General features: G+C 54.8%; 2 protein-coding genes across 5 annotated transcripts; one reads left to right on the top strand and one right to left on the bottom strand.

The window, feature by feature from the left end:
* Positions 1–1,498: 1,498 nt before the first annotated feature.
* SCARA3 (scavenger receptor class A member 3) lies at positions 1,499–8,836 on the top strand. 4 transcript variants are annotated; one of them, XM_080388303.1, is made up of 6 exons: positions 1,499–3,751; positions 4,941–4,997; positions 5,067–5,186; positions 5,716–5,814; positions 6,255–7,298; positions 8,069–8,836. In XM_080388303.1, exons 1-6 carry the CDS (start codon positions 3,745–3,747, stop codon positions 8,506–8,508), a joined length of 1,767 nt encoding a protein of 588 aa, XP_080244429.1. In that variant the 5' UTR covers positions 1,499–3,744; the 3' UTR covers positions 8,509–8,836. The 4 variants fall into 4 exon arrangements, with proteins under 4 accessions (XP_080244429.1, XP_080244428.1, XP_080244426.1 ...); XM_080388302.1 differs by having other exon boundaries at positions 4,941–5,000; XM_080388300.1 differs by having other exon boundaries at positions 4,941–5,186.
* Positions 8,837–12,326: 3,490 nt separating this feature from the next.
* On the bottom strand, positions 12,327–24,689 carry CCDC25 (coiled-coil domain containing 25). The gene is made up of 9 exons (XM_080388322.1): positions 24,533–24,689; positions 22,148–22,195; positions 21,351–21,390; positions 18,331–18,382; positions 17,764–17,839; positions 17,100–17,203; positions 15,769–15,971; positions 14,652–14,697; positions 12,327–13,283 (listed from the first exon to the last, which is right to left on the bottom strand). The coding sequence occupies exons 1-9, from the start codon at positions 24,555–24,557 to the stop codon at positions 13,254–13,256; spliced, it is 624 nt and encodes a 207-aa protein (XP_080244448.1). The 5' UTR covers positions 24,558–24,689; the 3' UTR covers positions 12,327–13,253.
* Between the last annotated feature and the right edge of the window lie 82 nt (positions 24,690–24,771).

The raw sequence follows: 24,771 nt of genomic DNA, 5'->3' as shown, positions 1-24,771 counted from the left end.
AGCCAGAAGGTGGGCAGGAGGGCCAGGGCGATGTCTGTCAGGGCTGTGGGCAGCTGCCACATCTGGGAGCCTTCAAAGCATGAGAAGCAAGAAATAATCGCCCAGTGTCACTACTGGTTGCATGAGGGGGCAGAGGGGACCCTGGCAAGGGTGCGGCAGGTGGCACTCTGGGAAGGTGACAGTGAACAGGTGGCCCGTTGGGTGCGGAGCTGCCTTCTGTGTGCTGCGGGCAGGAACGAAGTGGGCAGGGTGCTGCCCCAGCGGGCAGAGGGGCCATGGTCGCAGCTCCAGCTGGGCTACATCAGCGGCCTCCCTGAGACCAAGGAGGGGTACCACTCCCTCTTGGTGGTGGAGGATGAGTTTTCAGGATGGGTGGAGGCTTTTCCAGTGTGGGAGAAGACAGCAGAGGAGACAGTCAAGGTGCTCTTCGAGGAGATTTTTACACGGTACGGGACACCTCGTGCCATCCGTTTGCTGCACGTGCCATGCTTCCTCCAGGATGCTGTGCAGCTGGTGATGGAGGCATGCAGCGTGGAGCTGCTGTGCGACCTCCTGCAGCCCAGCCAGGTGGGACCGGCCTCGGCAGCTCTGCAGCAGCTGGCCTTGGGGGCTGGCAGGGAGTGGGTGAAGATGCTCCCCCTGATCCTGGCAGGGTTCAGATCTGTACGGGCACGGGGAGAAGTGCTACGCCCTTACCAAATTATTTTTGGCTTCCCGTTGGAGATGAAGCGTGGATGTGAGGAGGAGGTCTGCCCCCAGGACAACGTCCTCCCCTGGCTCAGACAGCTGCAGGAGGATGGGACCAGTTACAAGCACTGGACTGAAGGCATGCTACCAAGGGACTGTGAGGAGGGGGATGCTCCATGGCTGTAGCCCCCCATCTCATCTATGAGATTGCTGTCTCCGTGTGTCGTGTCTCATGGTGTGGGGAGAAAATGGGTGCACTGGGTTTGCTGAAGGGCTTTTAGGCAGGGCTAGGGGGCTTTTGGGGGGGGGGGGTGTTAAGCAGGGCTGGGAGGCTTTTAGGCAAGGCTGGGGGGCTTTTAAGCAGGACTGAATAATGCGCAACATCTTCTTGCTACGGTGTTGAAGTGCAGGGAGGGAAGACTTTACTTGTTTTGACTGGGATGGAATTGGTTTTCTTCATACCATCCAGCACGGTGCTGGGCTCTCCAGCAGTGCTGGAAGCACTGGCATGGTGTTGCCATCCGCAGTCCTGTGCAAGGCTTGGGAGAGCTGGGCCAGCTTTTGCTCAGGACTGTGGAAGACACTGAGAAAAGGATGCCTTGGCATCCCTTGCTTTGCTTGCTTTATTTTCTTTCCCTTTTTCCACTTTTCCTTCATTTATTAAACAATTTTTATCTCAACCCACAAGTTTTCTTGCTTTTCTTCCTTTCTGCATGGGGTTTGGCTGGGATAGAGTTAAATTCTGCATAGCAGCTTGTGGTTTGTGTTTGGGCTGAGAACAGCGTTGATAACAGAGGAATGCTTTAGTTGTCACAGTGCCTGCACAGTATCAAGGCCTTCTCTGCCTCTCACACTCCACTGCCCACGGGGGTTCACCCACAACACCGGGGAATCGCAGCTCAAGGCTCAGCTGCCTTTGGGAATGGTGGAGGAGGAGAGGGGAGCCGCCAGTGTCCAACACCTGAGTCTCAGCCCCACTTGGTGACCTCCGGGTGACCTCCTGATGCTGCTCCTCATGGTCTTCAAAGCGTTGTCTGTATCATTCTCCATCTCCTGCTGGCTCTCAGGAGCCCCTCTGCTACTTAAAATCATAGAAATTGTAGAATCATTAGGTTGGAAAAAACCTTTAAGGTCATCCAGTCCAATCATTAAACCAAATGGTGAAGGCAGCAGAGGGTGACCATACGCCCGGTGGCTGCACAGACCCTGGGAACCCCAAGCTCTGGTCCATCAGCTGGTTGAAGGCAGAGGATGCTCGTGTGTGTTTAATGAGAGCCGACTTGTGGGCTCACCTGGGGACACTCACATGACAAGCTGCACTTGATGGCAGGATCCAGGGCATGGCAGGTAGCCCAGGAACTGGCAGTCCGGTGTCTTGTGGCAGGGACTCATCTGCCACCCCAGCAGAAGTATATTTAGTGCTTCTGTGGCAAGCCAGCAGCCCAAGTGCTGAATCGGCAGGGACGTAGGAGAGTAACCCCGCCACTGATGCAGCACCAGCATTTAGCCAGCTGGTAAATCCCGTAGCAAGGCAGCAGTTCAAGAGCTGCAGCCAAAGGAAGCCAGGTTTGGCTGAGGGGGACATCTCTGGGTTGGCTCCACCAGCTGTGAGTCATCAGGGACGGCCTGAAGGGGCTGAGGAAGAGCAGCACACTGCAGCTGCCGAGGATGAAGGTGGTGGGAAGAAGACCTCAGCTGCCAGTGAGCACCCTCCTGCAGCCACCTCGTGAACCCCAAGAAGATGTCATGGGCTGGGGCATCGAAGGACACAACCACTGCAAGAGCATCACTTCTGGGGCTCTGGCGATCAAAAAATGATGGTGATAGGTGTTGGTACGTTCTCCAGTATGACGTGTTGGGGAAGGCTTGAGGAAGCAGCTGAGAGACCGAAAAAATATCCCAGAAATGGCCAGGGGGGTGAGAGGGAGGCTGCAGGACCCAAAAATACGAGATGGCAATGTCCAGGAGCTGCATCCGAGTGACAAGGGGGTAGACACGTGCTGGTATGGGGAATATTATGGAAAATCAACTAATAAAACCCAGATGAGAGGAGCAGGCCTGGGCTGGGGCAAGCAGGGAGCTGCTGCAGGAGTAGTGGAGGTTTGGCCAGCTGGAGACCCTCCCTCAGTGTCCCAGAGGTGTCTGAGGGGTACTTGGAGGAGGAGGAGGAGGAGGGAGGCCATGTGGGGAGGAAGGCTGCCTGGGAGCCCAGCCGGGTCTCGGCAGAGGGCAGCAGCAGCCCGACACAAAAGCCTTGGTGGGGAGGGGGTCTCGGCAAGGAAACCCCAAACATCCCCAACCCCCAGGGGACCCCTATCCCACGTCTCTGGACTGGGACCAGCACTCTGAACCCAAAGCCGGGAGCCAAACCACAGCACCCTGGGTCCCAGCCAGGGCCCCAGACCCTGAACCACAGCACCCCACGTCCCTGACCTGGTCCCAGGGGCCAGACCCCAGACCCATCACCCCATATCCCTGCCCCAGATCCACATACCCAAACCCTAGCTCCCCAATCCTGACCCCAGCCCCCCATCTCCCTAAGCCAGACTCCTGAGCCCTGCTACCCTTGGACCAGGACCCTCTCCCCAGACCAGGACCCTTTCCCCAGACCCCCAGGCCTCCCAGACAAGTGAGGCTGGCACGGCACAGCACAGCGCAGTGTCAGACGGACATTTGTTAGTCATTAGGGCTGGAGGGAAGGAGGGCGGGCGCGGGACCAGCCTTTCTTCTCCAGCACATATCCCAGCGCCTCGCCTTTTGGTGGCCAGCATCCAGCCCAGCCGGGCTCTGCCGTCACCAGTCACCCGTCCCCATCCCGCGTGGACAGAGGTCATGGGCAAACCGGCGGCCATGGGGATGCTCCGCCACTGTGGTGGCTTTTGAAGGCTCCCCAGGAAGTTTTGGGAGCGGGGGGCCGGCGGGGGGGAGCAGTCCCGGCCATGCTGGCCGCTCGCTGACGCTCGCCGGGAAGAGACGTGCCGGGGCGGATGCGGGAACCGGGGCGGTGAGGCCTGGGTTGGTGCAGGATTGCACCCACTGCCCCCCACCTCGGGGGCTATGAGAGGTGAGTGGGGGGAAGCCAGGGAGGGGGGGTTGGAGCTGTGGGGAGAAGAGTGGGGCTGGTGGCATGGGGGACAGGAGGGGATGGCCACGCTGGAGTGGGGGGGCAGCTGGCACCCTCCAAAGCCCAACGCGTTCCTGTTCCACATGGGCAGCATCTCCCCACGGATGGGGGGGGCTGAGCCGGCCTCGCCATGGCCAGAGACCGCACACACAGGTTGGGGGGGGAGCCTCCAAGGCTTACCCTCGCTCACTCAGAGCCCGTCACTTGTTGACTCCATGGGGCCCTAAAGGAAAATTTGCAGCAGCTGAAAAGCAAAGGGCCATGACAGGGGGGACAGAGGGAATCACTGCCACCCCCAGCCCAGGGGGCCCCGCCGCCTGCAGCCCCTCTCCTGTCCCCTGCCCGCTTCTGCCTGGGGGAAGCCAGGCTGTATAAAGTGGGGGGTGCCGGTGCCACGGTGCCTGTAGCCCCCCTTGTGGCACCCCCAGCTGGAAACCCTCCTGCCAGCGAGGGGGGGTCAGGGAGGCCCCGGGCAGGGGCCGGCTGAGCTGGCGGGGGGCTGCAGGGGGCTCTCGGCACGGCAGAGCTCCGGGGGAGCTTTGGGGAGCCAGGGAGGGAGGCACCATCCCCTGCCCCGGGCTCCTTCGGGGCTGGGTACCGGTGCTGAGTGCGTCCCCTGTGCCCGAGCCGTGGGTGGGACCCAACAGCAACACCCCAACTTGCCCCCCACCGGGCTGGGGGTCCAGGCTGGGTGGTGGCCAGGGTGGCATGTGGGTTTTCTTTGCTCCCACGGTTTTTGCGAGAAGGAGCTGGGAATCTGCAAAGTCCATCAGGGCTGGGAGCTGGGAGCCAGCAGCTTCTCCCTCACCCCCACTTTTTAGCCAAATTCAAACAAATTTCCTCAAGTTTTGTGGTCTCGGAGTGCAAAGGGCCCAGCTGAGTGCCACAGAAGCAGGCAGGGGAGCAGGGACAGGACCCTGCAGGCTGGTGCCACCAGGCTTTGGCTTGCAGTGATGGCTCCCGTGTGGCTTCCCAGCTTTTTCCCAGGGATGCTGGGTTGTGGCAAGGCTCAGCCGGTGTCCACAGGGACCGCCGAGGCTCAGCCGGTGTCCCCAGGGACCACCGGCATCCCCAGGGCTGGGAGCAGGAGGGTGCGGGCAGCTCAGGTCCCTCCTGTGTTGGCTTTCAGAAGACGAGCCGGTGGGAGGAGAGGAAGAGGAGATGCCAACCTTCAGCTATCGACCGAGTGGTAAGGACATCCCCCGGGGTGGGCAGGGGGTGCAGCAGGGCCTGATCCTTCCCTTTCTGCGCTCAGGTAGGGCACAGACCAGCTGCAGACGGTGCCAGAAGAACCTTTCCCTCCAGGCTGCCGTCAAAGTCCTCTACGTCTTCTCCATCCTCCTCATCGTGGTCGTGACCGTGCTGGCTGCCTTAGGTGAGTGCTGGGCTGGGTTGTGGGGTCTGGCTCCTGCCTCCCCTCCTTGGGGCAGACCCTCGGGGATACTGGGGCTCCCCCAAAGCACCTGCAGCACTCAGGTGTGGAAAGAAGCATCCAGCTCACGCTGACTTGCCCCTGGGATACCCATAGAACCCTGGGTGTGATGCCGCCTCACCGGAGGATGGCTTTACCCCCATGGGGGACCTCAGGAACCACCCCAGAGCCCAGAGCTTGCCACCCCATCACCTCCACAGGCAAGAAACAGCCTCCCAGGCTCAGCGCAGGGATGGCACTCTCCCTGGGGCTGGGCCTCTGGAGATGCTTTGTAGACCTTAGCCAAGCCCTGACCCTGAAAGCCCCTAGGGACACCCACCCCACAGAGCCAGCACCCACCAGCTGCCCAGCCTGGCGCTTCAAGCCCTGGCCACCCTCCTTGCCGGGGAACAAGCTGGGAGGAAAGGTGTGGAGGATGAGCTCACCCTGACACCTGCCCACCTCCCCCTGACCCCCCACCTTTCCTCCACAGTGTTCAAGAAAGTCAACTCCATCTCCAACGACATCAGCTCAGCCCAGACCTATTATGAGAAGAAGATTGTGTCCATCCAGGAGGATCTCCAGGGGCTGGGTGAGTGGCTTGTACCTGGACCTGAAGGTCTTCTCCAGGCTTCGACACCACGTGTCCCTCCAGCTGAGTGGATCTCAGCTGCTCGGTGCTGCCAGCCGGGGGCTGAAGCACCTCTACTTTTCAGGTCCAGGGCCAAAACCCACTTATCTCCCAAGATTTTGGGGACAGAGAACTGTACCACTCTGAGGGTGGGGTTGGTGGGGTTGGGCTTTTTGGAGAACTTGCTGCACAGAGGTGGCAGGAGCAGGATGAGGGTGGGGAGGTGGTGCAGGCTGGTGGCGTCAGGGTTGACCCAGTCATGGGTCTGTGGTGCCCATCTCCAGGGTCTGCAAGGACAGACCATGGTGAGGCTCCTTCCTCCTCTCTGGTTCTCAGCAGGAGGGTCTCCAGGCCCAGTGAGGGACAGGGTAGGGTAACAGACCCCTCTGCCCTTTGTTCAGATGAGAAGACCTCGGGAAACTGCTCCCTCTGTCACGAGACGGGACAGCTGGGCCAGGAGATCACCAAGCTGCAGGGTGAGCTGGAGGAGATCCAGAAGATGCTTTTAGTTCAAGAAATCCTGCTTGACCGGACCTCCCAGACCCATGACCACCTCTCATCCACCAGCAACAAAATCACCAGTGAGGTGGACAACTGCTCCTTGTCCGTCCGGCAGGTCAATGAAAGCTTGGGGCAGTTCCTGGCCCAGCTTGGGGGCTGGCAGGTGGTCACCTCCCAGCTAGACAGCTCTCTCAAGGGCTTGGCCCAGGAGCGCTATGATGTCCGAGCAGCCATGCAGCAGATGAACTTCACCCTGGGGCAAACCTCTGACTGGATCCAGGTCATCCAGAGGAAGACGGATGAGGAGACGCTGACGCTGCAGAAGATTGTCACCGAGTGGCAGAACTACACCCGCCTCTTTGGCGGGCTGCGGGCCACCTCCTCCAAGACCAGCGAGCTGGTGAAGACCATCCAAGGCAGCGTTGGTGCAGCAGCTCGACAGGTCGGCCAGAACTCGGAGAGCATGCATGACCTGGTGCTGCAGGTGATGGGTCTGCAGCTGCAGCTGGACAACATCTCCTCTTTCCTGGATGACCATGAGGAGAACATGAATGACTTGCGCTACCACAACAGGTACACGCAGAACCGCACGGCTGAACGCTTCGAGACCCTAGAAGGTCGCATGACGTCCCACGAGATTGAGATCAGCACCATCTTTGCCAACATCAACGCCACCGACAGCCACGTCCACAGCATGCTGCGCTACCTGGATGACGTGCGGCTCTCCTGCACCCTGGGCTTCCACACCCATGCTGAGGAGCTCTACTACCTGAACAAGTCCCTCAGCCTGGTCCAGGGCACCACAGACCTGCTGCGGGAGCGTTACAGCCTGCTCAGTGCCCGGCTGGACTTTGACATCCGCAACCTGTCCATGGTCATGGAGGAGATGAAGGTAGTGGATGTCCGGCATGGGGAGATGCTGAAAAACATCACCATCTTACGAGGTGAGGTGCAGCCTGGTGGGCACAGCCTAAGCCCTGCCTGGGGGTGGGTTGGGGCCAGGCTGCTTCGGGGGCTGTTTCTTCTGTGGCTGAGCATGGTGGGATCTGGGCTCTTTGGGAGTGCCCTGCACCCCAGGCAGGTGGTGGAGGACCCAAACCACCATCACTAAGGCCAAGGCAGTGCTGGGATGTGCATGAAGGCACCCAGACACCTGCCCATGGTGCAGAAGGATCCTGAGCATGGAGCTGTGTGGACTTGGCTTGCAGAGCTGTCCCTGCGTGGGGAGACAGGGACAGCGGGGAGGTGACCCATGTCCTTCCAGCACGGCTGGCCTGCAGAGGGACTCCTCTTGCTGGAGAGGATATGGCTGCCCCATGGTGAGGGTGCCCAAAGCTCTCCCTGGTGGCTCAGGTGGCCTTGGGACATATCCATCCACCCAGGGGAGCAGTGGGGCTATCCTGGCTCCACCATCAGCTCCATGGAGCCCATGGACGCCCTGGCAGCTTCATGCTCTGCCATGGACTGCCCAGCTTGGAGCCATATCACACCTACATCAGCATCATTACAGGGCTGCCCTAATTAACAAGCCCAGCCGTTTCCTGGACCTGGTTTTAGGGGGAGCCCTGCAGTGGCCCCACACCCATGCGCGATGCCGGGTGTCCTTTGGAGCCCACAGCAAGGGCTGCAGGGCTGGGGCATCCCGCTCTCTCCCCACTTCAGAGTCCTACCCCCCCGCCCCATGCTTCCTAATCACCCCCTCCTCTCCCCCTAGGTGTGCCGGGACTGCCGGGCCCCCGTGGCCTCAAGGGTGACGCGGGCATCAAGGGCCCACCAGGAAGTGAAGGAGAGAAGGGCGACACGGGCAGCATGGGCTCGCCGGGACCCCAGGGCTCCCCTGGCCCCCCAGGACCCCCTGGCCCCCAGGGCGAAAGGGGTCCCCTGGGCTTGAAAGGCTTCCCTGGCCTCAAGGGTGCCAAGGGCAGCTTTGGGCAATCTGGCTCTCGGGGACAGGGTGGACCCAAGGGTGACCCTGGCCTCCCGGGGCCGGCTGGGGTGCCAGGGCCAGTGGGCCCCCCTGGCCCGCGGGGCAAACCAGGACTCCCTGGGACCCCCGGTGCTGTGGGCCAGGCTGGCCCGATGGGGCTCAAGGGGGACCCCGGTTTGCGAGGCCCCCCGGGGCTGCCGGGCCCCCCTGGCCCCCCAGGACAGTAACCCAGCCTGCTGTCAGCCAGGGCACCAGGACAGCGGGGACAGCCACCCCCCCCGGACCTCCAGGGCATCCCCCGCAGGGGTGTGAGGCAGAGCCTCACAGGACAGGGGGGCGAGGGGATCCGGTACCCCCCAGTGCGAGGGTCCGGGGCTGGTCCTTGGCTCTCAGGGATGCTGCCGGCTCCAGGCTCGGCCATTCCCAGCCCCAGGGTGGGGGCTCCCCACGGGACGGGGTGCAGCTGGTTTGTGCCCTTTGGCCCCCACCCCAGCCACCTTCATCCCCCCATCTGTCCCCCCAATGTACTCGCGGCACAATAAAGCTGTATGGGGACAGGCGGCGTCTGCACTGGGGGGACAGGGTGGGGGGATGGGGTGCACCAGGGGAACACCCACAGCCAAACTGCTGCTGGTGGCTGCGAGCAAGTGGTGGGAGAAAGTGTGTTGCAGCCGTGGGTGCATGAGGGAGTGAGCAGGAGTGAGTGCATGCGTGTGCATGTGCATGAATGAGCACGTGTGCATGACTGTGCATGCATGCATTTGCACAAGTGAGAATGTGCATGAGTTTGCATGTGCACATGTTCGTGTGCATGTGTGTGTGCATATGTGTGCGTGAATGTGTGTGCATGTGCACGTGTGCGTGAGTAAGTATGCATGTGCACGGGTAGGCGTATGCCTACACATACAGGCGTGCGCACAGAGCGTGCCCATAGATGTGTGGACACGTGTGCATGCAGGCGTGTGCAAATATGCATGTGTGCCATGGGAGACGCAGTCTCTGACAGGGACCCTGCTCACCAACCTCCCCCCTGGCAGAGCCCCTTCCCCGCTTACCACAGCCACACTCCTCCCTGCAGGGTCCCCCATGTGGCCCCCATGCCCTTGGCAGTGAGAAATGGGGCTCTCGGCTCCCCCCCAAACCAGAGCCCCCCAACATCGCCCTGCCCCAGGCTGACCCTGCCGGGGAGTGGGGGAGCAGCCAGGACCCCACCGCCACCAGGAAGGTGCGTGTCTGCTCTGCTCCGTGCCTCAGTTTCCCAACCCGGGCTGTCAGGCAGGACAGGCTGCCGGCATCGAAGGGAGCAGTGTCATCTCCTCTGCAAGCCGAACCTGGGGTCCCCGAGGCCTGGCTGCAGGGGGACACCACCGGAGCAGGGGTGGGGGGCCCAAGTACCGCACCGGGGCCATGGTGCCAAGAGCATCACGGCACTGGGGATAGCAGCCAGGCCAGCCCTGCCGTCCCCATCCCCTCCATCCGCCGGGAGCCCCAGCTCGGGGAGCCCCGTGCCCTGCCCTGCCCGGGGCACAGGATCCAGCCGGCCGGGTGGTTTATTGCTGTTGGCAAAGGAGTTTCCTGTTTTCATCGCAGGAACAGCCCAAGGCTGGTTATTGACGCGGGCCAACACGGCCCTGGCCCCGGGTTGCAGCTGCCATGGCTGCAGAGGCAGCAGGGGGTGGGGGTGGGGGAGCCCTCTGAGCAGGGTGCGCTGGGGGGAGCAGAGACCTGTCAACTCGTTACACAGATGGGCCACAGGCTGACAGGGCCACAGGCCTGGGCAGGGCTGGGTTCAACTTGCTGGGGTGCCGGGGGCCAGGAGACAGCCCTGAGCTCCCCCAGGTTGGGGGAGGGGGGTTTAATTGGTGGGGGCACCCCGTCCCAAGATGGTGACAAGGGATGAGACGCAAACCTGCCCGGTGCTTGGGGAGGACGGGACACGGGCACCCTGCAAAGCTGCTGGTGCTGGGGGCTATGCCAGTCCATCTGGGGGTCCTGAGCCCTCAGTGAGTCCCTGTGTGATTGTCTCCCGTGCCAGTGGTGAGGACATGGCCACGAGGGCCGGAGGGAAGCGCGCTGTGGGCACGTGGCTGGGCTGTGGGTGCTGGTAAGGGTTTGGGTGCCAGGACTGGGTGCTGCCTGCGCCGCACTGACCCTCAGCACCCAGCCCATATGCTGAATCGTAACCAAACTGGCACACAGCGGGGGGTCAGAGCCTCAGCCATGCCCAGCACCACACTGTGCCTCAGTTTCCCCCAACTAGGCAGGACCTGGCCATGCTGTAACCCCCACCCTGACCTCCTCACCCCTTCCCAAATGCCTGCGTCTGTGGAAAGCCAGAGCACATCTGGCCAGGCAGCAGCCTTAGCATAATATTGTGCCAGTGCCTGTGGATGGGCGTCCACATCCTCCCCCGGCCCTGCAAAAAAATGTGCAAGGGCAGGGTTTTTCCCCTGACACCAGCCAGAGCTGCGCTTTCCGGGCAGTGGCAAGGGTGGGCGATAGGATTTCAGAGCTGGGAGCAAAAGGATTAATAAATAAACGAGGAGTGGAGGTGGGGAAGGGCTGGGTGGGAAGTGCTGACGGCAGCTGGGACCGCTTGCTGTCGGGAGGGTGATTCTTGGTTGCTGCTGGCCAGTGGGGTGGGGACGGAGGGGAGCATCGTGGCTGGGGCTGCACAGCCTCTCACCATCCTTGCCCTTCCCCATGGATTGTCCTGAACAGTGCCATGGAGGGACGGCATGGACCCAGCATCTCCCACCCTGGGCAGCCATGCACAGGGTGCCTGGGGACACAAGGCCCCATGGACACAGATGCACAGAGTGCTTGGGGGGGAGAGAGTCCCATGGACATCAACACACAGAGTGCCTGGGGACACGCAGCCCACATGCACAGGGTGTTTGGGGGACACACAGCCCCACGGACATCAATACACAGGGTGCTTGAGAACACAGAACCCATGCACAGGGTGCCTGGGGACACGCAGCCCACAGGCAGCCACGCAGGAGGTGCCTGGGGACACATGGCCCATAGCAGCCATGTACAGGGGCCATCACTCATCGACAAAGGCCAGAGAACACTAGAGGCACTGGGCAGGTGCCGCAGCCAAGCACAACAGTTTGCAGCTGCAGGGCTGCAGCCGCGGGTGGTGCCAATGGCAGCACAGCTCATGACCAGCCTCCAGGTCACCCGCCCCAGCCAACACCCCATCCCATGAAAGGGCCCATTGATAGCGGGGAGGAGGGAGACCCAGCGGTGTCAGGTATGCAGGGTGAGACAGGGTCCCCCCAGCTCCTCTCCCCTCGCCCTGCTCCACCAGAGCCGCCCAGACTCCCCGCGTTTCCCCTGCCTCTGCCAGGGGCAGCTGGGAGGGAGGAAGAAAACGGTCGCTGCACTGTGCCTCAGTGTCCCTATCAGACCCGGGGTGGTTTACCCACACCCCCGCCACCACCAGGCTCTTGGCCAGTCTGCACATCAGGTCCCTAAACAGGTGGGACACCAGGGAGAATCTGGAGTGGCACAAGCTGGAGACACTCCAGGTTCAGGTCAGCCCAAGCAGAGACAGGACATGGGCAGCAAGAGGATGCACAGCCCACCATCCTCTACCTCCCAGCAAGGAAATGGGGTTGACAAGGGCCTGAACCCCTCCTCACTGCCCCCAGCCCCAACCCCACACCCCCAGGGCCTTGTACTAGGGTAGTTTTCTTCTCCTGCAGTAATTCAGTATTCTCTGATGAGGCTGTCAAGACTTCAGTTCGTTAAGGTTCAATTTCCTTTTGCATATTTCCCCCCCAAAATCACCACCCCTGAACCAGCAGACATCCTTCCTTCACACTGGGGAGATGCAAAGCCAGAGGCGGGGGGGCCTTTTCCCCAACCTCCCGAGGCTGCAGGCGAGTTTGTGGCCTCCAGAGTCACACCCCAAACCCACCTTCCTAGACTTGTCCTGTCCCCCCTCAGCACAGCTGGGCTCCGCGTGCCTCTGCTGGACTGAGACACCCCGCACACCCTCCCTGCTCTTCACCAAGGCACAAGCGCGCCAGCTGACTCCCACCTCGCAGCACGTTTTATCAGCATGGTATGAATTTAATTATGACATATATACAGGTGCTGCAAGGATCACCGCGGCCGTTTCATACAGATTTATCCAAGAAACCTTACAGAGTGCTCAGGGAAGAGCTCTGGTGTGGACAGGCGCAGCCGCTGTGCAAAACTCAACTCTTCGTCACAAACTTCTCTCCTCAGAGGTTTCCAAGGAACAGCCCAGACACTGAGCAGAATTCAAAAGAAAATACACCTCGAGACTATTCTGACTCTGTGCTAAAGGCACATATCACAGCCTGTGGTCATGCACTTATGCAGGCTGCAACAGCCGAGCTCAGACTTCATCATCTGTAGCTCTGTATTTAATGAGCCACCAGATTTACAGCCAGCAAGGCTGGGGAGGTCTGCACAGCAGCTGTGAGCTTACCCAAATGTACACCCCCCAATCGCAGAGGGATCCCCCAGCTTTGCTGACCATTGCCAGCGTGAAAAGGAGAGTTACGCAGTCAGCAGCCTCACATTCGTGCACATACCTGTGACACTGGGTTAGTGGCAACTGTTTCTGAGTCGCTCCACTGCCGGGGCAGCAGTGAGACCAGCACAAATTTGTTTTCCTTAAATCTCACTGTATTAAGAGCTACACCAACCCCTTCCCTAGAATAAATACCATTGTCTTTGTAGAACTGAAAGACAATTCTGCTTCCTTCCACCCACATCCCCGAAAGAGATGTATGTGCAGACATATTGATCTTCTCCTTTCAGAAGTTGTCCATGGCACAGAGCTGGTTAGGCTGCCGGGAGAACCAACCAGGTTCTGAAGAAATGAAGTCAGAGTTCACTTTTTGCGGGTTTTTTTTGGCATTCTTAGCGATGGTGACACATTTAAGACATCCCAAACCACCTCATGATTGAGAAAGGAGAGAGACTTTATTTACATAAAGTCATCTGAATCGTTGCCATCCTGTGGGAAGAAAGACAAATCAGGATCATTGTGCATGCTAAAACGGAAAATGGTGAAATGGGGCATTCAGCAGGATTTCAGAATTGCTATTCTGGTTTCCTGCCACAGACACCATGAAGTCAGACCAGACAGACGCACAACAGCAGGTCTGGAGGGGGAACAGCCCTGAGTTGTGAAAGAGCAGTCACTATTTGTTGTCCCTGCAGTGCATCACTTCCCTGAAACTGCAGCCCATGTGCTGCAACTGGGGAGGAACCAGAGAACAGGCTCTCCAGCAGCTTCATGGACCATCCCTGTATCACAACCTGAGCTTCTTTCCAACTCGGGAGAAGGAAAACAATCTGTCATCAGGTGAGGGTCAGGTACTGAGAGGAGACCCCCTGCACAGCATTTCCACTGTGCCCCTCCCTAGCCAGTGTCACTAATAGGGCACTGCCTGCTTCAGCATGTCAGGAGATGCTCCCACATCAACCCAGCTGGAGTTTCAAAGTGGATCTGCATGCCAAACAGGAGCAAAAAAGTCAGGAATTCTTGAAAACCACACACTCACCTAGGTGATAAGTCAGGGACTAGGATGTAAAAGTTGCATTTTAAACTGAGGGTCACTCAGAGGAGCTCAAAGATCTATTTGCCCAAGGTCCCACCAAGGAGGAAGCTGCAGACACGCCAGACCTCAGGCAAAGCGCAGGTGCATCCAGTGCACAGCAGGACCTGTTCCAAACTTCAGCCCCTAGCCCTCCTGTGATCCACCTTCTCACTTCCCTCAAGCTCCTCCCTGCTTTGGCTCCTTTTCCACGATCAGACTGCAGCTGTATTCTACTGCTCATCCTGGGCCAACACCTGCTTGCTCTCTGCGAGCACATCGCTTCAAGCTTCCTCTTCTGCCCCTCAGCACCTATATCCATCCCTCCCCAAACTGTTCTCCTTACACTTCCAGTTTATTTCTGGCTAAAAATGAGCATTTTCCCCTGCCTCCCTTGAAGTACCAAGGTGGCATATGCAGGTCATGGTTGGCTGCCATTAGGCACACCTCTTCTGCTCATGCACCAGGTGATGCTCAAGCAGCTCAAAAGGAGAGGCAAGCTTGGTGCTGCACTTAAAAACTCTACCTGCTCTTCCTCTGGAGTGGGAAGGGCACTGGAAGGACTTCACACACATTTCCAGCAGCACAGGCTCCTCCTGGCTGATGTACAAGCGACAGGGCCCTCTCAGAAAGCAGAGGAAAGTGGCAATGTCCTTCACTAAGAAGGGGTGACGGAGATGTGCTCTGTCAAGCAGGAGTCACCAAGCAGGAGCTGTACCATCACAATCCCGCATTGAATTTCAGCTGACTCTGAAAGGCTTCTGTGGGCATCTACTGGCTCTTACCTGATTAGAGGACATGTTCTCAGCCTTCATTAATGATGAGTAACTCCTGGAAGGGAAATGACATTATTTTGCATTATATGTTTTCAAAACCCACCAACAGAGAGACGTTATGATAAAACAGGAACAAGTACCAGAAAAACAAATTTTCTTCCTTTCTGAACTCAGGCAGACTAGACAAGTATTTGCTTATCTCATATTCTTTGACTAATTAAAACAACCAGAGAAAGCCCAGGCGCTACGCAGCCTGCTTCCCCACAGCTTTGTTCAGGAACTACCAGCTAGATCACCCCAGGAGGCAGAAAATCCTTTACTTTGGGGGATGGCCAAGAGGCAGCTCTGGGGCACGGCTAAATAAGCAGGCAGAGCTCTTACTCTGAAGCACAGATGTGCCTGCTGGTGACTTCAGTTTATTGTGCTTCTCTGAGCCCTCTTTTCTGACCTCTACATGTGTTGAATCACTTGGGAAATCCAGGAGTTTTTAAAATTCCAGTTTCACCATCATTTACAGATAAACACGACTTACTAAAGCTTAAAAGTGAGCTTTTGGGGCCAGCCAGCGGATACATCCAGTGCTGCACAGGGCCGTCAGTGCTGAGGAACAAGCTCACGCATGCTGCTGCATGTTTGGTTGCCAGACGACAGAGAGGTCAATATGACATTTCAAAACACCATCCCTCATTCTGTGTTTAAAGGAGCACATGACTGAAGATTCACACGTGTTTCAGTTAACATCAGTGATGCAAGGGGAAGCTGAAGAACACTAGCGAAGGCTTGGTGCTTTCCAAGGCTTGCATGGACCTGGAAGCCATTGCTCCCATCCCAATGACAGAGAGCTTGCCCAATTTCACCCAAGTTAAGAACAGGTTTCAAAAGACACAGTCCTTTCTTTTTAACAATGGTTTAACATCCAGGTTTATTTTAAGAGAAATGAGGAAAATGCATTTATTCTAAAGACAAAGGAAATCACTGGGCCGTGCAGACGTCTATGCCAGAGCAGGTCAGCTGAACACTGAGTAACACTGGGCTGAGTATTGAACAGAAACTGCTGACCCATGACTCTCCGAGCACTGATGAAAACTGCGTAAGTTAGAAGTTGGCACTACAATTCATTACTTACCGAAGTTCTTCCAGCTCTTTCTTCTTCTTCATCTCTTCCTTTTCCTTCCGCTTCATCTCTTGGATTTGGGCTTTTTTCTCATTTCTTTCCTCTCTGTCCCGGGCTTCCTTCTCAGCAGCCAGGTCTGGGAAGCGCTCCACTTTTGTCTTCTCTAGCCGATTCAGGATCTCATTCACCTTCTTCTCCACTGTCAGCATTTTCACCTTTGGAGTGCAAAGAACTATGATCCTTATAAAAAAATACTTTTATTCTGGCACTTTCTCAACAGAAAGAAAACAACCTATTTCCACTGTACGCATGGCTGAATCCCACAAAAACAGATGCTAAGGAAAATCACTGCCACCGAGGGCTATTCAGCAGGTTGTGTAATGGCATAGAGAGGCCTACTCCCAACACTCAGAAGCACATTGCTAATAAGCATAAGCATTGCTAAGTACATAAGCATGACTAATTTCATTTCTTGGCACATGCCTCAACAAAGCAGCCAAGAGACAAGAACTTGTCTCTGCCAATTCCTGAAGAGGTGGCAGGAAGTCCCTGCAGATCATTTTGGGCAGAGAAGCGCACAGGCTGCTTCTTGACTGCAGGGTTTTTAGCATTTCTTGCCCTGGTCCAGAACTGTTTTAGTCAAGCAACTGCACGTCTAGAGAGCCCTCCCTCCCAGCAGCCAAACTGGTAACAAGAATTTAAGCATTAACATTATCTGCAGGTAACAGGTCAGGCTTGGAAATAGCTTAGTGTGCTGCCTTGACGCGATACCAAAGCTAAGCAGCTCTGCCTTTTAACAGGTTTAACAAATTCCGAAGCAGCAGCAGGGTGAGACAGCTCTCGGAGCAGAGACAGTAGAGCAAACACAGCAACAGACACCTCCAGGACCCGACACAGCCCTCCTTTGCACAGCAAGTCCAAGTCCTGAGCCCTCCAGACGTGTGATTACACTACTGCCTGTGAGCTGATCCAAAGTGACTGCTCATATGCAGGCTCTTCAGCTGCAGTAAGAGATTATTTCCGTGGAGATAAATTCAAACAGATAGCACAGACCAACGTGTGACACCACTGTGCATCAGCAAACACTTGTCAGCTGCACCATGCTGCAGTCTGGAAACACACAGTGTACAGGCTACACTCTGCTACAGGCTGACACCCAACCACGGACCTTCAGGTAATGATCAGGCAAGTCCAAACACGTTCCTGGTATCTCTCTTACACTTCTCAAGTGGACAGTTCCCTGGCTTTAGGGCAAATGCTGAAGACAATCCACCCAGCTCCTAACACAGAAAGGTTACAGTCTGCCACCAGGTCACTGTCACTGGCTCGCAGCAAACACTTACATCCTTCTGCCTATGAAAGCCGATCTGCCCCACATCCATGTCTGCAGTTTTCTTCAGGTTAGTCCACGGTGTGTACACCACATTGACATTGTTCATCTTGCAACCTAGGAAGCAGGGGAGAAGGGAAACATCGCAATTCTTTCCGTGCTGAAAGGTCTTGAAGTCTTCTGTGCACATGGAAACACTGGCAGTTATTCTTGTCACAAACATGACTAGCTAGGCAAGAAAGAAGAAAACTGAGAAGTCCTTCCAGCGTTACAGTGAAACGGAAGAACACCACGACATCATTTTCTGCAGTAACATGAGCGCTGCAGCAGTGTTAACGAACTCCAGATGGAGATCGTCTTTGCCAGAAGAGCGATTACTATGGAAGGGGGCCCCAAGGTGGTGTTAGAGACTGCAAGCCCTCCTTGGCTCAGGCAGCAATATGGAGACACAAACAGGAATTTCAGAGATTTAAAATTCCTCCTTATAAAAGTGTAATGGGCAGCCCCAGCAGCTGCAAATGACATCTGCTTCACGTAAGACCCGCAGGCATAGGCTTAGCAGAAAGCACTACAGCAGAAACATCACAAATGTTTGATCCAAAAGAACACATGCTCGTGTGGACCAGAAACACTCGCCACAAACACCTCACACCGATCTCCCAGGAAACCAGTATTACCTTGAATGCTATTCGCCTTCACTAGATGGGCACAGTCTATCAAAACTTCTTTAGGAATGTCATCCACCGTCTGCCCCTGTGACAGAGCAAGGCAACGTGAGTGGCTGGAGGTGGGGGGCTGTAGGGGCTGATGAGCGCCTGAAAGCCAAGAAGCAGGGTGTAATGCTCCGCAAACACGGCCAGGACCTCTACACTCCACATTTCACATGTCTTTCGTGGCATTTGTAAGGAGAGGTTCGAAACGCCACAAGTGATTTGCGCCTTGCTTTTCTCAAAGGCATTCTCCCTGTTTTAACAGGGTGATGGATCCTAGACCCATGCCTGGTGTCAAGCCCAAAATCACTAGTTCTGTTGGACCATGTTAATCTTCCTGCTCTTCTCTGCGTTGTTTAGTAACAGAGGCTGTAAATTCAGTCTCCCCACACTGGTGGTTACCTGCACCCTTAGGGAGCCCTGGTTCACGTGAGCAAAGATGGTCTTGTGTATGGGAATCACTGCAGAATGGCCAGGTGCAGTTCTTTTGGGGGTGAATATTAAGGTTTTTAAATATAGGTGTCACAGAATTACCTTGTGTAACCGAAGGTACACGTGCGCGGAAGAGAGTTTATCCACATGAAACCTACAGAATAAAAAAAGCACGTTTAACAGAGGATAAGAGATGGTGATTTGTTCTGAAAGACTTACTTCCTAGGAAGTGACAAAACAGCCACTCCATGGACAACAAAACTATAGAATAGTTCACGATATACATGTTTAAAAGGAGGTAAGGGAGTCAGACACTGCCCTTTAAGAAACACCAGTCCTCTCAATGGGAGAACAAAAAAATAAAACCCCTTTCCCCCTCCTCTTCTTTCTTTTAAATGGCATACTGCATGCAGACAACACTCACATGATGAGACTACGTATGTGGTGTTTTGGTCTGTCTATTTATTATCAAGAGAAACAGCCAACTCATGAACTCCACAGCAGGCACTGCCCATTACACCACTTACACGACTGGTCTCAAGCTCACAGAGGAAAAAAAAATTAAAATAAAATCCCAGTTGCTCGGTAGAACGGTCCATGGAGTGCAGCGTTCAGTTTCTGACAGCGGCAACAGGCAATGCTGCCTGGGTAGTGCACAGGATCTAGTGGGTTCAGCGAGTGCCAGTCCCAATAACAGGTGAACCCCAGCTCTGTGCTCACTTCATTCATTGCCTCCAAGGTTTCATAAGCCTCAATTTCCACCCCCCCAGCCCTCTCCTCACCAGACTGAAGAGTGCTCTCCATTTCTGTCCTCCTTACAGCACGGCTGTACAACTCCCTGATGGCTCCAGCTGCTCTTCACCAGATCTTTTCTAACTTGACTGTGTCTTTGCCATGACCACCTATTTTTCAAGCCTTTGTCCCAATCAACACTCACCCCAACCCTGCAGACTTCAAGGACAGACGGGGAGGAACTGATCCCATGTCACCTCCCAGCCTTCCTTAACACTATTTTCTTTTAACATAACAGGACTTTTTCCTTTCTGCTGCAGGACAGAAAACCACCAACAAGCACCAACGCATGAACTCTTGCCTGTCCCTCCCAAGCTTCCTACCCCAATTCCACTGGACCCCTCTTAAACAGAAGTAAGTCTAAAAGGTGCCAGACACCGTTAGGGTAACAACTCCCACACCTCCACAAAAGGACTGATGTTATTTTGTTGAGATGGCACTAGATTCCGAAAAAAACAGCATGGATGATGTCAGTGTGAGCTATAAGATACGAAAAAGATAGGGAAAGATGACTTTTATGGTTCAGGCAATTTGAGGACGCATCTCAAGGTCGCTCCTAAATAACAGCATAGGCCTACTTTAAATTATGTAGCAATAGGACAAACATGAGACCGAAAGTGAATGTGATACTGGTACAACAGTTATTCTGCTGAATCACCATCTCTCCTGCTAGAAAAGAAAAAAACATTCCCTCGCCAGTTAGCTGCCTGCTGACAAAACGTCCCCCATAGTCCCCTATGGAGCACGTTAGATACTACCTATTCAAGCTTCAGTTCTACCAAGACACTTCAGCTCATCCTGGCAAAGGCCCTCGTGAGCAGCGAACAGCACTGCCACATGGTGATTCTTGTTACGAATTGTTAGCAGAGGGCAGCAACTGTGATACATCTGGTCTGTGCAACAGTGCCTGAAAGCAAGCCAACTCCTTCATAAACTTCTCACAAACCTTATCAGTCTAGAAACTTTACGGACTAATATAGCCAGCAAAGATGCCACCAACTGCTGCTAACAGGATAGGGAACTTCCCTTCTCTTGGATCTCTCTTCCAATGAGATCTTACAAGCCAAAAAACCAACCCACACATGTCAGTGTGCTTCCTTCTGGCCACTGCTCTAGCGGGTCTGCTTAGAGCACACATGGCTTTCACCCAGCAAGAATCAAAATCTCAAACTCTTCTGCTCCTGCTCACTGACTCCAACTCCTGAGACAGGTTGTTTTACAGGCCAGGCCAGTACTTGCACACAGGGGTGACCAAAGGACCTCCCTTGTGAGGAAAGGCTGCGGGAGCTGGGGCTGTTCAGCCTGGGCAGGAGAAGGCTGAGAGGGGACCTGAGCGATGCACACAGGTACCTTAAGGGCCAGTGTCAGGGGGCTGGGCTCTTGTCAGCGGTGCCCAGCGACAGGACAAGGGGCAACAGGCACAAACTGCAGCACAGGGAGCTCCGTGGGGAGAGCAGGAAAAACTTCTTTCCCTTGAGGGTGCCGGAGCACAGGGACAGGCTGCCCAGAGAGGCTGTGCAGTCTCCTTCTCTGGGGATGTCCAGAGCCCACCTGGACACGATCCTGTGCAGCTGCTGTAGGAGAGCCTGCTTGAGCAGGGGGTGGGCTGGGTGGTCCCGGGGGTCCCTGTCCAGCCCCACCGCCCTGTGGTGCTGTGATGTGAAGCACATACAGAGGAAAAGGCACTGGGAGACAACAGACAGTTTTCTCTAGGCACAGCACTTACTGTGCTCAAAAAACTCATAGCTCCACCCCCAGGCCCAGTCTGACTGCTCCATGATTTCACATGGCTTGTGCCTCCACTCTCCCTGGTCTTTGATAGCTTTTTGGTTTTTGTCATTTTACTTGTTCATGCATGGAGATATTCAGGAGCTGCTACTCTTGTTTGACTCTGGGGGTGCTCTCTCTTACAAATACCAAGCTGCCCTTCCCATTAACTCTCCCCATTTCCTAAACGCAGTAAAAGCAAGCTAGCACCTCTATTCTGAAACACAAATATCTATGTATGGAGTTACACAGGTTATTGCTACTCCAGCAGCTCCAGGCACAGATAAACCCCAAAAAGCTCTCCAAAAGGGCCAGCTCTTATGATGAACAAAGCGGGGGGTTGAGGGGCAGATGCAGGGGAATGGATTCTGAATCAACGGAGTCCCAACAACTGCACCCAGGTCTGCTGCAATCCACCTTCACACTGGGGTTGCATGTAAACTGCTAAATGGCCCTGGAAAAAAAGAGACTCTACAGTGCCTGTGGAAGCCGGAGGGTTGTTACAATCGTTAACTCAGCTGCATAAGGAAAGGCAATTTTTTTCAGTGAGTCTCAGTACCTACCAGATATCTTCAGGCCAGCCGTACTTTATTAGGTCTTCATCTGTAGGAATAAAAGCATCAATAAGTAAAGCCCAGGACCTCATCAACAACAAACTCAACTACCTGTCAAGCCGGAATCCTCCACTGTTGGTCAGCCACTGTGTGGTGACTGAACAGAAAGAGAAGAGGGCTTTAATGCTGCACCTGCCTGGTCCAGGTATGGTAGAAACAGGTATGCCAGGAACACCTCCATCACTAAATTTTGCAATTTTAAAGTGAAAATATGTTTCTTCAAATATGCATCTAACAGGGGGAGACTTTCAGGGCAAGTCTTCAAAATAGCCACACTAACACTTTTCCCTTGGAGTGAGATGCCCAGTTTCACATCATCGACTGATGTGGAAAGAGGAGCCGCAGAAGAACTGTAACCTTCACTGTGAGGGAGAGGACGGGCATGGGAAGCCTACAAAGTACGAATGCTCACTGGAGAGGGGAAAAATACAGACTGAGCAGGGAAACAGAAGGCTGGTTTGCAAAAAGTTTTCAAACACAACCTGAAAAATATTTTTATCTGAACAGTTTTTGTTTTTCAGTTAGTTTTCACGTGTATTTGAAGGCAGTTACTCTGCCTAGAGCATTTACAAAATGTATTTATCCTAACTAAAAGTAACACAGTGGATTTCAGAGGGGTAAGTATGAACCACTTGCAAGGGTGGACAAGTTTCAAACAATATATCAAAGACATCCTTTCAAAATGACCTTAAAACCCCAAAAATCTAAATCTAAGCCATTAGGCATCGTTACATCAATGTACTTACTTTCATACTTATCTTTTCCCATGTAAATGGTGTAAACGGAAGGAACAACTGAGGGACAGAAAGAAGAAAACAAATCAAAAGAGGTTTGGAGAAACTGTGTAAGAAATCACAAACACACCAGTCTTGGTCACAGAAATCAGAATGAAAACTGCTTCATTCATCCATCCATCCATCCCACTTCCCTCCTAGGGGCCAAAGGAAGATTCTTTTGAGCTTCCTCCACATTTTAGCCCGAATGCTTCAATGGGCTTTGGAAAGTGGCAGTGGCATTTCCACTGCTTTCCATGGAAGACTATCCAGCAAGGAGCAGCTTTCTGGGCAAAACACACTCAACATCCAGGTAGATCATATTGTATCTGTGTAACTGTATCACCTGTCCAATTAAACACACGTCTGAGATCCAGAAAGGCTGACATCGTATTTACAGTCTGGGATTAAGTCCCTGTGTGGCCTTGAGTGAAACAGCTCACCTGCCTGGCCCTCATTTCCCCAAAGTACCAGAAGCCCAACGTGAACCTCCCCCAGGTAGTCTGAAAGGATTAAAATTCACAAAACAATGGAAAGACCGAAGTTCCATAAACTTATTTGTCTCATCTGTGCCCTTCGAGGACACTTAAAACAAAGTCCTCCTCTCCTTTAGGGCTCATTCCATCATGCAGTAAAGACACTACCAGTTCTGGGAAGCCAAATGAATGTCCTCTCAGCATCATAACCAAAGGTCAGCACAGCTGGGAGAGGGACACAGAGCAATCAGGAAAGTCCTGCTGCAGAAACCACTGAGCAGCCTGCTTAAAAAAAAAATAAAATGCTCTGCTCTTGTATATGGCAGCAGGGAAATCCCAATTACACAGCAACGCTACCTACCAGATTGTCACATTTCTAGCTTCTACAATTTTTACAATTACCTTGTGTGAGAGCAAATGATGCGGCAAATAGCTACAAGCCTCAGCGCTGCGCTCAAATTTAGCTGTTCTTCCCCAGGACCTAGAGCAGCTGAGCACTTCAGCACAAAGAATTATTGCAAGCAGGTTTTCAGCAGACAGTTTCACACCCTAACAGCCAGTGGCTGAAACAACCTGTTGCAGCAACACAGATCTGCATTTTTCATATACCATTGTGGAACAAACAGAATCCGCAGCAGGATTTCTAAAGCAATAGTGCGCAAATTAAGGAGTAAGCGTAAGCAAATGAAATGCAGGTGACCAAATCTGCCTCCAAAAAAGCATCGTTTGAAAACATGGTGTCTAACCTCAAATTTTTAGTCACTAAAATAGTAAATATGCTTCACATGCTACAGCTCACAGTAAAATGACTTGGGTCCCAAGCTGCTTACTGACCCAGCCCTTTATGAGGGCATTTTTACTAGAAATCCAAAATCACTACCACAAAGACCAGACAGTATTTTTCAGTTTAGTAATGGAGTAAAACCAAATGGAAATTCAAAAATATGAAAGGATTATGGGCCTGTGGGAGTCAAAGGTTGGAAGAAATCCACCCTGGCCAAATAGGAGAGTCCAGAGGATGCAAGATCATCATGACTCCAGGCACTACCCATAAACATAACATTAAATGCTCAAAAATAAAGTTGCATTAGTGATGGTTCTGTGAAAATGAAGCCCATCCTGCCAAAACAGTGGGGGAACACTAACATAACCAAAACGGAGATTACTCAAAATCCCTATTATTTTACGCACAGGCAGCCAAACACTCAAATCCTTCTCACTAAGAAACTTCATCTCTGGAACTGAGGAAAGCAACGCTATAAAATTGCAGCCTGCAGATACAATGGGGTAAAAACCATACTGAAACTTCCATTTCACCCAGTTACACACTGGTGAAATGACTGGGGGCAAACCAAAAAGGAGCATTCTTGTATGACCCTCTGTATCATTAGCCTGTACTGGATCAAACCACGGATCCCTGATGCTTCAGAATGGCTGACCTTTCCACAGGGGCAAGCAAAAGAGAACGGTCTACACAAAAGGAAAAATAACGAGACAATTTATGTGTTATGTCTTTCCTCTAGCTTCGGACAGCAGGACGCTTGAGAGAGCTTTTCCGAAGTCACCTACCGGCAGCGCTGTTCATTCGGTGGGTTACTGCCCGCTGCTGAGAGCCCCCAGCCCCGGGGAGACCCCCAGCCCAGCTCCTGAAATCACGTTAAGCTGTAGCCGACTTTGGCCCAAAGCGGGTCCTTTGCGCTCAGCCCAGCCCAGAGGCCCGCCAAAAGGCACCGAATGGACTAACGGGGGTGCCCAGGGCCGGGAGCAGGTGCCGGTACCGGGCTGACGAACCGGACAGGGCCGCGGCCCAGCGCCCCCCTCCCAGCGCCGGGACCCGGCCCGCCACATGCCCCCCCGCCCCGCTCTCCCCTGGCCCACTCACCGTTGGAGGTGAAGTAAAACACCATGTCGACGGCTCCTCGGCCCGCCCGGCCCGCGGCTCCGCGCTGCTGCCGCTGTCCCCCTCCAGCGGCGCCTGCGACCGGAGCGCGGAGGGGGGGAGGAGGCGAGCGGGCCGCAGAGCGCGTGCGCTCGGAGCGCCGCGCATGCGCAGTACGATGGGAGCGCGCGCTCCTCCCCATACACGTGAACCGCCGCGCCGCGAGGGGAAGCCGGGGGAGC

The sequence above is a fragment of the Falco punctatus genome, assembly GCF_963210335.1.
Source record: "Falco punctatus genome assembly, chromosome: 5".
Taxonomy (NCBI): Eukaryota; Metazoa; Chordata; class Aves; order Falconiformes; family Falconidae; genus Falco; species Falco punctatus.
The sequence above is the reverse complement of the archived record's forward strand: the minus strand, read 5'-3'. Positions and strand labels throughout refer to the sequence as shown.